The sequence below is a fragment of the Vicia villosa genome, linkage group LG2, assembly GCF_029867415.1.
Source record: "Vicia villosa cultivar HV-30 ecotype Madison, WI linkage group LG2, Vvil1.0, whole genome shotgun sequence".
Classification (NCBI taxonomy): domain Eukaryota; kingdom Viridiplantae; phylum Streptophyta; class Magnoliopsida; order Fabales; family Fabaceae; genus Vicia; species Vicia villosa.
The window spans coordinates 185,755,360-185,772,247 of record NC_081181.1 but is presented as its reverse complement, the minus strand read 5'-3'; the positions used below and the strand labels follow the sequence as shown (position 1 = coordinate 185,772,247).

At 34.4% G+C, this 16,888-nt stretch overlaps 1 protein-coding gene across 1 annotated transcript; it reads right to left on the bottom strand.

Moving 5' to 3' along the window:
• Nucleotides 1-3,927: 3,927 nt before the first annotated feature.
• On the bottom strand, nucleotides 3,928-11,785 carry LOC131647658 (uncharacterized). Its single transcript, XM_058917528.1, has 12 exons — nucleotides 11,680-11,785; nucleotides 9,623-10,698; nucleotides 8,807-8,814; nucleotides 8,442-8,623; nucleotides 7,658-7,718; nucleotides 7,448-7,546; nucleotides 6,738-6,832; nucleotides 6,303-6,416; nucleotides 6,068-6,135; nucleotides 5,727-5,837; nucleotides 4,799-5,030; nucleotides 3,928-4,262 (listed from the first exon to the last, which is right to left on the bottom strand). Exons 2-12 carry the CDS (start codon nucleotides 10,588-10,590, stop codon nucleotides 4,152-4,154), a joined length of 2,049 nt encoding a protein of 682 aa, XP_058773511.1. The 5' UTR covers nucleotides 10,591-10,698; nucleotides 11,680-11,785; the 3' UTR covers nucleotides 3,928-4,151.
• Between the last annotated feature and the right edge of the window lie 5,103 nt (nucleotides 11,786-16,888).

The following is a 16,888-nucleotide window of genomic DNA, read 5'->3' as shown; positions in this document are numbered from 1 at the left end:
TCGTTGCAACCAAACTCATCAATATGGTGTCGCGATCGGTGATAATGACATGTGGCATGTTTTCTTGGTCTTTCAACATAGTCTTTCATATTTCCAAATCCTATGTAACATTGTCATCTTTTTCGGATTCCAAAAATGCAAAACCGATTCAATAATTCATCTCCATAGAAGTGACACCAACAATTTCTAAAAGTAGGAGTCTATACTTGTTTGTTTTGTATGTTGGGTCAATTATAAGGACGAAGAGAAAGGTATTGAACAACTTCACGGAATAGGAATGACTCCAAAATATATCTCAAACGGTGACTTTATCATCACAAACTCTGTACCTCAAAACATAGTCGTCATCTTTCAAAAGCTTCAACAACGGTTGCATCTCAAATATTGGTCATCTTACTGGCTTATTGTCTCAAGCACACACGTTGTATATATATATATTTTTTTATATTTGAAACATTTAGAGGTCTTTTCCGTTTCAAAGTCATGTCTCATCCGTCTTACGGTATTCGCACAATTTAAAAAGACACTCGCATTTCCTCGATCTCGTGTCATCGCGTTTCAACTTCCTAATCTTTGGTTGGTAAGTGCCACTTCTTTCACATACTAATGTTACAAATGTTTGTCTTATATCCGAACCATTGTCGGACCTTCTAATTACAACATTCATTTTTCAACACAAAATTAGGATTAATGCAAAGAATGAGGGATGAAATGAATGATCTTTACCTGCAATTTCGGTTTGTTTTGCTCTCTTTGAAGTGATGAAATACAAGAAAGAATGATATTTTGGTGTTAAAAAATGGATTGAGAATGAGAGAAATTTTTTCAAGGGCTTTGTAATGGAGTTTTTTTTAGCACGAAGAAGAAGCTCATGCAAGGTGGTGCTTTGTCATCTTTCCCGCAAGGTATTTCAGAGATGCATCTCTGAAAATATCACCGAGTTGTTGTTTAAATCAGTTGCGTGAATAACAAAACAAATTAAATAAATGCAGGGGGTATTTTTGAGAAGCATCCCCAGATATGCCCAAACAACATACAAAGATGCATCTCTAGATCATATTTTTTAAAAATTAAGGTAAAATTCAAAAAAGAGAACATTGGTTTGATTTTACACGCATCCGACCGAAGATACATCTTCAAACACATAAAAGACATTTTTAAAATTATAAAGATGTGGTATGCACATATAAAAGCGAAAAGACCTTTTTCCTTAATTTTTTCAAGTATATATGTCCTCTAATAAAACAAATCAAAAGTTTAAATAAGCTCAGTAACCTTTTTTTTATTTTTTATATGAGTTTTAATTAACGTTTTATAGAATTTGACTATAAAAATATTTTTTAATTCTAGTTTCTAATAATACTTTTAAATATGTAAATGTAAAATAAAATCCATGTAGGGTAATAATTTTAAATCAATAAAAAATTACAATTTAATTCAAAATAAAAAATATGATACAATAATAATAGTAAATTATTTATCTTTACTTAAATAAATCAGTCCGTTAAAGTTAAAAGTTACTTTAAATATTAAAATGACCTAATAGGTGTCTACTGGCTACCATAAAGTTTAGGGTATGTTTGGATTGATGGAAGAGAGTGGAATGGAATGGAGTGGAATGGTATGGACTTATGTTCCATTGTTTGGATTGATTAAAAACTGATGGAATGGAGCGGAACCGGATGGAATGTATTCCATCTCATTTCATCCCTTTCCATCATTTTTTATACCCTCCGATTTGAGCGGAATGATAAAATATTTATATTCCGTCATGAAATAACCAAACAATAGAACGCCTTATTTATTCCATTCCGTTCCGTTCCGCTCCATTATGCTCCACTTCATTCCGTTCCTTTCATTTTAGTCTATCCAAACATAGCCTAAGGCCTAAGATATTCTCATATGTGTAAACTAGTAATTTTTGAGAGGTTTGTTTCAGAAATTTGATTTTGGTATTAATCGGCAAATGGATGGAAGCATGTATTTTCAATAATTCTATGTCGATTCTCGTCAATGGGAGCCCAACTAAAAACTTTTGGGTTGAGAGGGGCTTGAGACAAGATGACCCACCGCCTCATTTTCTTTTTACGCTGGTTGTAGAAGGGTTGGTGGGTTTGGTCAGAAGGCTGCAGAAATGGGGAAATTTAAGGATTACAAGCTGAGTAGCGACTTGGAGGTAAGAATCTTACAGTTTGCTGATGATACTGTGATTATGGGGAGTAGTTGTCGGGCAAATCTTTGGAGCATTAAGCGATCTTAAGGGGATTTGAATTAGTCTCCGGGTTGAAGGTTAATTTCTGCAAAAGTAAAGATTTATGGAGTAAATTTAGATGAGGACTTCTTGGATAGTGCGTCTCAGTTTCTCTGTTGTTGTAGAGATGTGTTGCCTTTCAGATTCTTGGGTATTCTAGTTGGGTCTAATCCAAGAAGATGTAATTCTTGGAATTCAGTGGTGAGTAATTTGAAGAAAAAATTGTCGACTTAGAAGGCTTGATTGCTTTCTATTGGGGGACGGGTAACTCTTTTCAACTCAGTGTTGTCTAGCATCCCATCTTCACGGTGTCGTTCTTTAGAGCCCCGATCAAGATAATTAAAGAAGTCATATCCATTCAGAGTCGTTTTTTATGGTGTGGTAACAAGGAAAAAAGATGCATAAGTTTGGTGAGTTGGGCAAATGTCTGCAAACCCAAATCTGAAGGCGAATTAGGAGTAAAATACATGAGTTTCTTTAACAAAGTGCGCTTCTGTGCAGATGGAAGTGGCGGATTTTGATCAAAAGCGATGCCTTATGGAGAAATATATTGGAATCCATATATGGTGAAAGGACAAACCCAAAGTGAAATATTTTGTGTGGTGGAAGGATTTATGTGCAGCTAGTTTGCTCAAAACTAATGTATTTGATTGTTTTTGTAGGTAACATCACTTTTGTTTTAGGAAATGGAAACAATATCCCATTTTGGTATGGCAGATGGCTAGGGGTTCTACTGTGAGATCATTGTTTCCCTCTCTGTTCAACTTATCGCGGCGTCATAATAGAATGGCATGTGAGATGAGGTACTGGCAGGAAGAGGTTTGACAATGGGACTTTGACATTCCATGAGAGGTTTTGTTGGAAAATCTAGTAGCAACGATGGAAGCTTGGGAGTTAGTGGAACACTTGGAAAATGTTAACCCAACGGATACGGTGTGTGACTCTCTCAAATGGTGGCCAAATGTTGACGAAGTCCTCTCCGTAAAAAGTTGTCATTCTTCTCTCCGCGACAGACAAGCTGAAGAGGTTGTGGATTCTAATGGCTTACTTGCTCTGAGCAGATTCTGGAGAACGCAAATTCCATCGGAACTTAAGGTATTCGGGTGGAGGGTGGTACTAGATAGATTGTCTTCAAAAGTACAATTAGCAAAGAGAGGTATAATTCATAACAATCAAGACAAATTGTGTGCATTTTGCAATGTAAAGTTGGAAGATCTAAACCATTTGTTATTTCTATGTTCCTTTTCCAAAAATGTCTGGAGCAATATATGTGTGGTTAGATATTCAGGTGCAGTTGGATTGGACAGGAATTCAACATTTAGAACACTTTTTGCAAGCTCTTAAGAGGAAAGTTAAGAAGAATTCTTGTTTAATATTGCTGGCAACGATTTGGATTTTATGGAACACAAGAAACAACCTTTGAAGAGGCTTGTGTTTTAGTGGATGTCGTGTCTAGTATTAAAGTGGTTTCGTAGATTTGGCAAGCTATCAGTTCGAGAAGTCGAATGTGTTCTTCTATTTATAATTGGTTTCAAGCTCCTTTAGATTTCATTAATGTGTAAGATATTGATTGCTATTTTGGTGGTGTAATGGGTTTGAGTACCGCTTTTACTATATTAATATAATTAACATTGCCTATAAAAAAAATTATTAAAACAACAATTGATAACTTCCATATAAATTCTCATACATTTATTATGCTAATATCACCCAAGCAAGTTTCAGAAGCTACAACAAAACCTTGAAAGCTGAGAAACATGTATGGTATCTACTCTTAATTCTTTATTAAATACAGAAAATTCTAGTAACATGAAAAGACTATATTTTATTATGAGTATAAATAATCTTGGAAGTATATAAAAGAACACATTATATCATCCCAACACATGTTTTGAATGAACTAATTCATTGACAAAAAATGCACCCTAGCAAGGGCATATTCCTTCCCTGCAATCCAAACACCACTTTGAGACCATTGTACATCTTCCCAGTCTATATTTTCTGCTAGCACCTACACCAAAAGAAAAACAGAATATCAATTACTGCACAAAATAAGCAAATGTTTGCATTTTGCAACTAATACAAAAAACTTATATTATGTAAGAAATTGACTGATTCTGAACATGTTGAAGCAAGCCAAACAAGGGTTTCATATTAGGGAATTGGGAGTTGGGATCATAAAGACTTTTTGGTTTCATGTTTGAAGTATCTAGAATTGATTTTGGATGCGTAGAATTGATTTTGGCATGGTTGGTTGCTTTATAGTATAATTGATCGTGTTTTTCAGAATTGATTATGCTTGAAATTAGGATTTGAAGCTTTTGAGTTTAGGCGTGATTTTTACACGGAAATTTACTGTTCAACTTACTATTGCAGGAATTTATCAAAACATAAATCTTTACCGTAGAACCAAATACATGTTTAGCAAAGAGTATATACAACTAAACAACATTCGATAGTAACGTAAGTGTAGCTCAGTTGAGGTGAAAAATCTGGGGAAAAATTTACATTTCAGTGGAAAAGAAATGAAAGATTGATTAAAATTACCTCCACATATTCAAGAGGTAAGGGGATGCCAATTTTGCACATCAAACTCTGGGGTAAAACCTTCTTACAACGAGACCAGCGAAATACGTCAACCACGACATTATCAGAATCAGATTTGTCACCATTTGTGGAGTGCAGCTGATGATTTTGGGACTTTTTTATATCTGGATCGTGCAACTGAGTTACCGGTATGGCTTTGACCATTTTCTCTCCTGTGAAACAGAGTTCATATCTACAAAGAAATGAAAATGATGAGAACTTAATGATTTCTACGACACCTCAGATTTCAAGATGACCATGGAAACATCATAGTGAGATTATTTTTCAAGACCATCACCATCATGAATCCTTTTGAGTTTTCCATAAATTAAACTAGCAATCTTTACTGAAAAAACAATACTACACCTGTCCCTAAATATAAGAACTCTTGAGAAATTTTCTTGCCCATTTTTACAAGACCCTTTTTGAATTTTCAACTGCATTAATTATTTCTTTACTAATATACTCCTGTTTACTTTACATCTTTTTCTACAATCGACAATGAATACCATGAGAAGACAAGTAATTCTCTCTATTGAAAACAATATCAATCATCAACAAATTTAAGACAGCCGACTACTTTCTTAATTTCCGTGATTAAGACATGAGGTCCTTATATTTAGAAATTGAAGGTGGTATATTAATAAAACGGAAACGAAACTAATAACAGTGACACTTCGATCAAATGGATAATGAGAAGCAATTACAAGAAGGAAGAAAAGGAAAACTGTGACTGTCCAACACGATTTCAAATTTATAACAACAATGCTGTTGCATATAGCACTTGATAGCTTATGAAGACCATTTTTTAAAAGGGAAATCAAACACAAAGCCTATAACAGTTGACATACATAACACTCATTTTTGTCAAGAATCTTGTTGAACATACCTGCACGAGTGTGTTTCAAGATACAGAACCTCTCCCTTCTTCAAGCGGGCAGACGTATAGAGTGCCTTTTTTAGTCCCTTGTCAGCAACAATGCCGATACTATACTTGATCCTGATGGTTATAAGAATTATTAAATACTAAAAACAAGGCACGAAAATAAAACTGTTGCACCCCACTGTCCAAGAGGGAGAATAAGAAACATTATCACCCAAAACAGCATTGCTCCAAACATTAAGAAATTTCCACAAGCTTGGTGTTTGTTTGTGTTCTAAAACAAAACACAATATTACTATAGATTATTACTATATTAGACTCTACTTTGCCAACTAAAACCAACATACCAGGGCTCATTGCAGAAGTTGTACTGAATTGTGACTTCTCTTATAAATCTTTGCATCCGCGAGGTATTCTGAAGAAGAACGGAGACCATGTTAGGTTCTGTTTGTGCTTGGTTTTAGTGAAAAAGGATTATGAAAGAAGTGTTTAGGAATGATGTTTTCAAAGTATGTGAGAAGAATTGACTTTATTTAGATGATAATGTAAATCACTTTTAAATTGTAAATGTGAAGAATTTACCGAAGTTGCAGCCCTGGTAGTAATTGTCCGCTCAAGAGCCGTTGGTGCAAGGGTGGGCTCAATGGTTGCTGTGTGTGTATGGGATGGTTCAAGATCAATAGTTCCGCCTCCTTTCTGAAGACCAAAGAAATAAAAATTGTCAGAGTCACCATGTGTTTAAAAACTAAGGCGCCCATTTATTTCCCATGTTTCCTCTTTTCATTTTCACTTCAACTAATAAACATAAGAGAATAGATAGATCCAACATTTTTCACACCATTTTTATACAACATGACAGATAAATAAAAGTAAAAAACAATACACTTGGAGTGGAAAATAGAAAAACTAGAGTGCATGACAAGCATTTAAAGTAGAAGAGGTTGCAATGAAGAGATCACATGATTTCAGTAGACAAAAGTTCAAAGGATAAGGGATTTGTAAGGCCTTTATTAATACCTTCACGATGCAACATCGCTCAACTCTATAACTACAACTAGGTGTACCACCCCAAGCTCGGGAGCGCAGATTGTTTCTCTGGGTGGAAATATAGCCTGATATTACACAGAATTAACATCTTTAGATTATCCAAATAGAGCTTAAATTGTAAAGCCATTATCAGGGACTGCAATTATGGAGATCAACAGAACTAGCTGATTACTCACTATGAAGAAGAAAAGTGTATATATATCAACATTATGCAGAAACAATTAAATAAGTTTCAAGAGGGTGCTAGGTGCAATAGATGTCACTTTATACAATACAAGAAGCACCTCTATCTTATTTTGATATGCGGACTAGTTTAAAAGTGTAAGCTCTTTCCTATAAAATCCAAACACCGAGTCTGAACCTCATAAGAGTCTAAAGTTATAGAATATAATTAATAAGATAGTTCCTGTTTTTTTCTATTTTCTACTCCTCTATTCTGCTGGTAGGAACTCCAGACGAAAAAATTCTACTTTTAATCTTCAAAACTTTAAAATTGAATCAAGTCTTTTTACATAATAGTTATATACTGACCAATCAATGCTATGAAAATTTAGCATAAAGTTATTCTCAGTTATTACTTTAAGACCACTTAGAGACCATAAGTGTTACTTAAGACAGCAGTGCCAAGGTTTAGTAGATAATGACGAATGAGTGCATTTTTATGATCAACAAAGACATACAGTCTAGCGGAGGTAGCACTCGAATGTATGCACGCAATTCTTTTATAGCCGAGGGAGGAGGAGAAGCCGTTGGGAAACAGTAACCAGTATGCATGAGAACTGTGCAACAAAATTGCAAGCAACATCAGTACTAAATTCAAGTTTTCAACAAGCCAACACTGGTCATTTGCAATCGAAAGCTGGCTGCACACTTTCTGGAATGAAACTTACCAGCAACAAGATCTGAGTCATATGTGTACACATCAGTACCCCATATCTGGCCACCTCTGACCTATAAATAATAATAATAATCTTAACTGTCAGAAATTGGTATAAGATAAGAAAAACTAAGAAACAAATAAAGGACTTTCATTTCATCACCCAATCATTTTGAGAACAAACAACAAAATACTTATTCTGGCAGGGTAGGGAAGACTCAATAAAACTTGTCCATGATAATCATACACCGCATTGTAAAATGGAATTTAAGAATCGCATTCATGCAAGGCGTGAGATGAAACTGAAGGCGGATCTAGAAAAATGAAGCAAACGAAAAAGACATGCAAAGTGATTTTATATGAAACATGAGAGCATAAATGACTTTAAGAACACTATCATAAGCCAGTGAAACAAAATTCATAAACTTCTCTTATTCATATAACAAATATAATTGTAACTTAGATGTGCTAGATGAGAGGAAAACGACTGTCTATAGGTGGTTATATAGCTAATCTAATCCTACAACCAAGTTCCTTCAACCTATACTCAGTCATAACTAACTTTTGGTTAGTTATGCTGACGTGGTAACAGAAGGGAGGGGAAGCTACTAGAACTACATACCTCGCATAACATGGTACGAGAATACATCAGATGAAATGAAGAAACAAACCAAAAGAAAGCAAAACAAGAACAAAGGCATCACCAATAACAAGAATCAGTAAAAGCAGTCATAAATGTCCCATGTCCCCAAAAACAAAGGCACTCATCCAAATTAAAAAACAAAGTTTGATCTCACTTGGTGGTTTGTAGTAATGACATGCTTGGCAGGTATCCGAATTTCAAGAGTGGGGCCATCATTAAAGCTCTCGGCATTTTTTTCAACTTGAGATTGAGATGATTCATATTCCTTCCACACCTTGATCAGTTCTTGCATGCTTTCACCAATGTTATAAATAACATATGGTACTTCTGATTTACCTGAAATACACCGCCATCCAACACGAGACATTAAAAGGAAGTGGTACAAAGGAAATATCATAAGTTATAAACCAATGGGCTAAATAAAGCAGTGTCTGTTGACATCCCAAATTAATTCATGAACACACAAATCTACAAGAAGCCAAATAACTTTGAGCCACTGAACAAAATATGGCAGAATACCTTGAGACCTGCAAGATGAATGAAACAGTAATTACTAAAAGAAAAAATAAAATAGTGCAAAGGACAATTAATCCAAACACAAAAACTGTAAGATTAAATCAAAGCATCAAAGATGAGGCATCAACTTCTATCAACATGATGCTTCAAGGCACAAAGAGCAATGCAGTATAGAGGAATAAAACTATCAATTTGACATAAGAGTTAAGCAGTGCCCTAACCTATCACTTGTCAGTGTGCAAAGTTACCACATTGGATCAATATTTTATCTTCAAAGTGCAAAAATTCTTCAGAATGAAAACAACTATTACCTCAACAACCATTATTCCAATTTAGCCTATTTGACAGCTAGTTGTAAGTCTGTAACTAGATTTTGTTATAATTATTACTATTAAAGAACTTGCGATACTAAAAGAGTACACACACTACAGATACCCCAATCTAAATATATTCTTTTTAAGGTGTTTACTTACCGACGCTGATTTGTGTGCTGAAAACTTCACTTATTGTGAACACTACAAAATTACTTGTTCTTCCTACATTCTTTAGGTTAGGAAAATACCGATGAAACCCTAGAAAATACCTTAGCTTGAAAAAAATAGACATTGAATCCTCCAAAATGAAAATTGAGAAACAAAATAGAAAAATGACTGCAAAAATATCAAGTCATTCTAAATTTCTAATAGGACTCTGAAGCTTCATCTTTATAAGTAAAAATCACATGGAATGTGTGAAGAGTGTATTTGAAGTAAAAGAAAAGATACTGGATAACTAATTTCTCATAAAATAAGTAAACAAGAAAATAGAGGAAGAAAGTACTCTTCATTGTCTTGGGCGTGGGGTCCAAAACGTGCCTCAAGATTGGTGACGAGGGGGCTAGCTATCGATTTCTGTATCCTCTTACGCTGCTGAACATTACAACTATGGTCTTCGCTCCCTTTCTCTCCACTCCCTTCCCCATCAGCAAATTCATCTTGTGATTGCTTGTCAAGTTTAAAGCGCTTATCAGGTCGATCTTCTTCTAAATCAGCGTCCCGTTCTTTCCTCCTATCAACATCATGTTTATTCTGCTCTGGTAATACAGTTTCGCGATCAGGAATTTTTACTGATCCACCACCAAGTTCCTTTTCATTATATGAAACTCCTTTCTCCATTCCATTCCATGATTCCCTCTTGATATGCTCTTGTTCTCTCTCTTTTAAATTTTCTTTGTTTTTTGGAGTATCTTTCCTCTCCCATTTTTCTGCATTTTTATCTTCTTTGGCAGATTCTTTGTTTTCACCATTGCTGTTGTTAACTTGTGTACTGTTTCTGTGATCACTTCTCTCTTTTTCCTTGTCCCCCCAATCTCGATGTCTTACATCGTTTCTTTTTCTATCTTTTAATCTATCTTCAGTTTTAGAATCAATTTTGTTCCCCACAACAGCCTCATGAGCTTCCAAACACTCCCCTTCTTCTGTTGTGGGATTCTCCTTTCCAACTTCTACTGGTGTGTTTCCACGTGATGTGTGCCTTGATTCAATCCTATTCTCAGTCCCAATCTGATGATCTGCCTGAGAATCATTTGAAGGTAATGGCATCCGATAAACTGAATGAAGAGGAGATCTTCTATCCGCATCACGACCTTCAACACGAAGTGGCTTTGCCACCCGAGAATCCTGACCTATTTCATGAGGAACATGTTGCTCCATCGAAACTGATGTAAGAAACTTTGAGATTACACCTGAATCTTGATGTGGATGCTTTGAAGGCGACTCTTCAAGGGATCTCTTAGGTACATTGCTCATAGTGATATCAGAAAACCCAACACAGTCATAAACCTCAAAACTAAATAATACGACAACCCAAATAATCCGTATTTCCACCGTCTACAGATTTATAATGGAAGTGAGTAACTGCAAATAAAGATTGGAGATTTCGTAAGATCACAGTAATTTCTCAATCCAAAACAATGTTCATGGGCACACAAGTCCATTGCATGAAAAACATAACAAAAATAAGCAATGATAGAGGTCAAGAAAGCATCAATTGACAAGGTAACATCCTCATCACTGTCATCATCAAATTAACATCTTACAAAAACGAACAGAAAATTTGCCACATTTTCTTTAGCTACTTATCATACACTAAAGAAGGTTTTAAAAAACGGTCCATCACTGCGAAAGCATCCGTGATAAACGGTATCTAAACAAGATACCGATACCGTCATTCGCTTTTTTTATGATAAAGACCAAATTGCGATCAATTCACACCGCAACGACCACAACTAGTATTGCGACACCTGTACTGACTGAAATCACGAAAGTCTTTACCCGACCATGGCCGTTATTTAAAACATTGCACTGAACTTAAATTAAGTTTAGAATATCAATTAACCAAAGTAAGAACTTCATCAACAAAAAACCTAACTAGCCACCAATGTAGCATCGCCACATAGAGGCTACATTCGTGCCTCCACGTTCGTGTCGTGTGCGGTGCCTATGCTTCATATCTAGCAACACACATATCATCAAATTCAACATCATAGAACTCAAATTTGAAATACAACCAATTGCAATTTCTCCCTAATAAAAACCAAATCAAGCCCAATTTAACATTATCATAGTTCAGATAAGCACATTAAACAAACAACTACAGTCCATAACATAGAAAAACCTCACAAAAACAGAATCCATAGTCATAAATTCCGAAACCATACCATCAAACTCAAAGTCTCTGAAATGCAAATTAACAGAATAACAGTTTACAATAAGAGTGAAAGAGGCAAAATGCAAATGCAAAACTACGTGCATTGAAAAATTGCCGCAATGAAAGAGTAAAAAATGGAAGAAAAAAGACCTAGAAATTATGCAGAGAGTGAAGGAAGAAGAAGAAACCTTGAAAATCGGCGAAGCTTGTGCGTTCTGTGTTTTGGGATTGAAGGTTGGTGTTGTGTGATACAATTGTTATGTATCTCCCAAGTTTTAAATTTTAGTAGTTATTTTTTTTGCGTCTAAAGAGTAATACTTAAATTAAATTATTATAACTGTAAAAAAAATTGAGTTTTGTTTATATTAGGTTTTATTTACTAAATTAAAGGCTTTTTTTTTTCTCATTTATGATTATTGTTAGAAAAATACTTCGGTACATTCAATTAAACAGTAGTACTCAATTCCACATATTTTTTATTTTATTTTATCTTATTTTTTAAAATATTAAATTTTAAGTCAAATTATTGGTATTTAGAACCGATAATGAATCGAATCAACTTAATATATTTTAAAAATCATTTCTACAACTAAATCGTTAAATAAGAAGAAAAAAAAATATTTTCGTTAACTAAATAGACTGAAATTGAAATTGAATTATAATAGTTTTACGAGTTTATTATATATTAAAAAAAATAATCATACTTTAAATTTATCATTTACAAAAATTAATGTCTATATTTTGACTTTTTAACTTCTTAAATTAAATTTTAAAAAATTTAATTAAAAAGTCATATAAATTTGTTCTCAGCTATTTCATTAAATTTGTAAAGTTTATGCGAATATTTAGATGAAATTGTAATTTTGTGAGACAAAATTAAATTCTAATTTAATAGTTTTGAATTAGACTTTCAATATATTTTTTAAAAGTTATGTAGTTTTTAAAGTTGTAGATTTTAGATACAAAGATAAATTCAAATCTTTTAATTTTTACTTTATTTAAATATTTCAAATATATATAAAAAATAGACTTAGAAAAAATGATTTTGAAGTAAATATGTTAAATCGAATTGTTTGTGAATTTAAAATAAGTCGATCTTGAGTTTTAAATTGAATTAAATCTCATCGAGTTGAGTCGAGTTAAGACGAGTTCGACTTGACTCGACTCATTTTCAGTCCTACCGGCATTATTAAAATTCTTGATCTTTTTAATATTCATTTATTTGGGTTTTTATGTAGTATAAAAAAGACAATTTCTCAATGCACCACATAGATCTCTTACACACCGCGCAAAATTTCATTTTTGTCCCCTACTTCCGTAGATGCACTTCCGGAAGCACCCCATTTATCCAAAAAATTTGATTTCTTCCGTAGATACATCTACAGAAGTATAATAAACTAGTGTGTATATATATATATATATATATATATATATATATATATGGGGAAAAATACAAATAAAATCAGTTCAGGAATTTTCCTGTAGGTGTACCTACGGAATGGCTTAGATGCATCTACGGAACGTGTTGAGGAAGAACACTTTTGTAGGTGCATCTACGGAATAATCCCTGAGTTATTTTTTCCAGCAAATATGTAATTCTGTGTTACTTTGGCAATTGTTTGCAAATAGGTATGGTGCACCCCGATAATACTTCAAGAGAATTAGCTCCTTTAGTCAATGTTTGTACGAGTGTTGATGGGATAGTCGCAAAGATGGTAGATGTCGGAGGTGACTTTAGTAGCAAGCAAGACTTTGATGATCGTGAAAGCATGCTTACATGGATTCGTAGGAATGCAACTAACCTTGGTTTTGGTGTGGTAATAGGAAGATCGAATAATGGTATAGCAAGAAGAAACCCGTTTGTAAAAATGTTGTACGAAAGAAGCGAGAAATTTCATCCTCCTCTAAAGAATTTTAAAAGAGACGACACGGGTACTAGAAAATGCGAGTGTCCATTTAAAATTCGTTGTTACATGTTGGCTAGCAAGAAGTGGAGATTCTCTGTTATTTGTGGTTTGCTTGCATATCCATGATTTGTGCGCAAAATTATAAGGACATCTTAACGTTTGTCGGCTCAATCCAGAAGAGAAGACATCTATTAAAGACATGTCCTTGAATCTTGTCTAACCGAAAAATATACTTGCCACATTGAAAAGGAAGGAACCCGATAACGTATCGAATATAAGGCAAGTGTATAATCAACGGTACCGCAATAATAAGGCGACTAGGGGAGATAGGAGTGAGATGCAACAATTGTTGAAAATGATGAATGCTAACAAATACGTGTCGCGGTACAGAACTTGCGATGACGAGGTTATGGTCTGAGATTTTTTTGGACTCATCCGAATTCGATAAAGTTGTTCAACACTTTTCCGACAGTGCTCCTTCTCGATTCTACCTACAAGACAACAAGTATCGACTCCCATTATTTGAGATGGTCGGTGTTACATCCACCGAGAAAATATTTGTCGTTGGTTTTGTTTTTTTTGGAGTGTGAAAAAGAAGATAATTTTAGGTGGCCATTGGTGGTGTGTCGCTCACTTTTGAAGAAAAAGTCAAGATGATATTGTTTTAATTGTTGTAATTTCTTAGATCTCTTAGTTTTCTTAATTTTCTGTTGAGAATTTCGATGTATCTTTTAATCAATGCCGATTTTAATCAATGAATGGATCTTTTATCGTTGCAAATGTTGTTGATCTGGTTTTCTGAGTATGGGTTTGTTCCGTAGATGCATCTACGGAACAAAGCAACATTAAACAAAAAAAATTCTTTTGGAGATGCATCTACGAAAGCACGAGGACATTTTTGCCAATTCGGTGGTGCGTAAGAGACTCATGGGGTGGGATGAGAAATTGACTAAAAAAATGGAAAAATATGTTTTTTGGTCCTTTAACTTTGTCTTTGGGTCCATTTTGGTCCCTCAATTTTAAAAGAGGTCAATTTGATCCTTTAATTATTCAAACTGCGTCACGTTAGTCTTTTTCGTTTGCTTCGTTATTCAAAGCCAAATTAATGGTACAGGTGGCGTAAACATGTCGCTGAGGTGTATATGAGGTTTCATTAAAATAGAAACTGAAAGGCTTTTGTTCTTAAATCACACTAAAGGCATATGAACTCTAGCAGAGAAACTGATCCACACTCACGAAGGAGGATTCATATGCGATTTACAAAAGAAGGAGAATAGGCAAAATTGAAAGTTTGTTTGCAGGTGAAATCAAAGTCACCATTGTTGATTACAGGTTTGTTTCACATTATCTTTCTGCAATTCTAAACTATTATAGTTTTAGGGTTTAGGTTTAGGTATTTATGGTTCTGAAATCTTTATGTTGTCAGAGTTTAGGTTTTTAATGTTGCCTTCCTTCTGGTTTTAGGGTTTAGTTTGAAATGGACGAATATTTACATCTTAGAATCCATCACGGCGGTGACTTCATTGATGAGGAATTTAGTGTGTATGATGGAGGAAAAGTTGTTGATTTGAAAGTAGAGGTTAATAGGTGGAGTTATTTTTAGTTGTTAGGTTGCTTCGAGGATTTAGGTTATAGTGAAATAGAGACAATATATTACAGGGACCCCACATTTGGGATGAATGTTTTGGTTGATGACAAATGTGCCTTAGAGATTGATGATCTTTATAGAGTGCATTTAAGTGTTGGTATGTATATTCAACATTGTTTATCTTAGCATGAGTATTATGATGGTCCCCTTGATGAAATAGAAGTATATCATGATGACATTATAGATGACGGTGAAGAAGTGCTTAGTGAAACGTATGAAAAAGTAATTAGTGTGGAGTTGCAGGGTGGGGAGTTGAAGGAAGTTGAGTTGAAGAAAGCTGAGTTGAAGGAAGTTAACACAGAGGAAGCTGAGTTGAAGAAAGTTGAGGCAAATTATGATAATGTGCATAGGGTGGTGAGGTGCGCGATGATGTTAGTTCGTGTGATATTGAGGATGAGCAAGTATGATAGTGTTTTGGAGATAACTTTTGATGATGATTCTGATGAGTATGATGAATTTGAGGAAGATGAACTTGATAATCTAATTAACTATGAACATGAAGATGATCAAGAGGGAAAAAGCAAAAAAAAAAGGAAGGAGAATGGGAAGAATACAAGGAAGAATTTAAAGGGAGTGATTATAAGAGTGGAGATCTAGAAAGTGGATGTGAGAGTGATGATACCATCGGAGTTAAAAAAAAGAAGTTCCCCTTTTCAAGTTGCAAAAGGTGTGTTATCATTTCTGATCTGTTGTTATGTTTATGTTTGATGTTATATGTTATATTTATATTTGTGTTGTTATCAATTTTGGTTGCAGGCTTTATTACCTGCAATGGATGAGCTTTTAGAGAAAATCAAGATACATGGAAATCTACAAATATGTAATTAATTAATTTCAATTTCTCAAAGTTGCAATTAATCGTCACTAGTAATTATTTACCTATTTTGTTAGGTGTTTCTTGAAAATGAAACTCTGACATCAATATCCTACGATCCATGAGACACTAATGTGTGTATGATCAATATTTTGATGATAATATCTATTTATTATCTGACTTTATACTGATTCTTGCTACTGGATCCATGGATCAAATGGTAATAGTCAAACCAATTTTGATTTTACAAGTTGCAACTGTTTGGAATTCATCTCATTTGGCTCCTAATATTTGTAACACGTAAAGGTTTAGGATTTTTCTAACAACCAACCAAGTTATGTCACCAAAGAAGGCTCATTTTCACAACTTGAAGACGTGAAAGGAAGCAGCACAAATCTCAGGGGAAAAGATGCATTAGTATAGTCATACATAAAAGGTCCGACCATTGATTTTTTTAATATTAAGCCATGGCTCGCTGCAAATGTGAAATTTGGAGAATGAGGTGTATGTACAACACATTGGAAAGTACTAACCTTTTCCAATCTTTCCTCATAATCAGAACATCTGTAATACCTTCACCATGTTCTTCATCGAGGGCTTTATGTTTACAAACCAATCTTTCCATCCAGACACGTGTGATGAGCAATCTGAGACTAGGTACCATTGGTCCTTGAATATTCAACATCTTCTCTTCTTCTTCATGTTTTGCAAACTTTGCATCACTTTCTTGATTTTTTTTCGTTTTTCTGGACAATCACTAGAATAATGACCATACTTTTGACAATTCAAACACTGAATGTGACTTTTTTCAGGCGTTCGACCACCACCTCTTCCTCTACTCGCAGCACCACCTCTTCGGTTGCCTTGGTATGGGATCTTCTCTGATTCAACATAACTCTTTCCAACTAGTTTTCTCTACCAGATGAGTTATTGTAGCCACCTTTACCCTTGTTGTCGAACCACTTTTCTTTACCTTTATTTTATCTTGATGATTGAGCCTGCAAAGCCACATCACTCTTCGACATGCC

Coding starts and splice junctions, on each gene's coding strand:
- LOC131647658 (XM_058917528.1), bottom strand. CDS start 10,590: ATGAGCAATGTACCTAAGAGATCCCTTGAAGAGTCGCCTTCAAAGCAT. Junction 7,719..8,441: donor TCATTACTACAAACCACCAA/GTGAGATCAAAC, acceptor TATTATTTATAG/GTCAGAGGTGGCCAGATATG. Junction 5,031..5,726: donor CTTGAAACACACTCGTGCAG/GTATGTTCAACA, acceptor ATTTCTTTGTAG/ATATGAACTCTGTTTCACAG.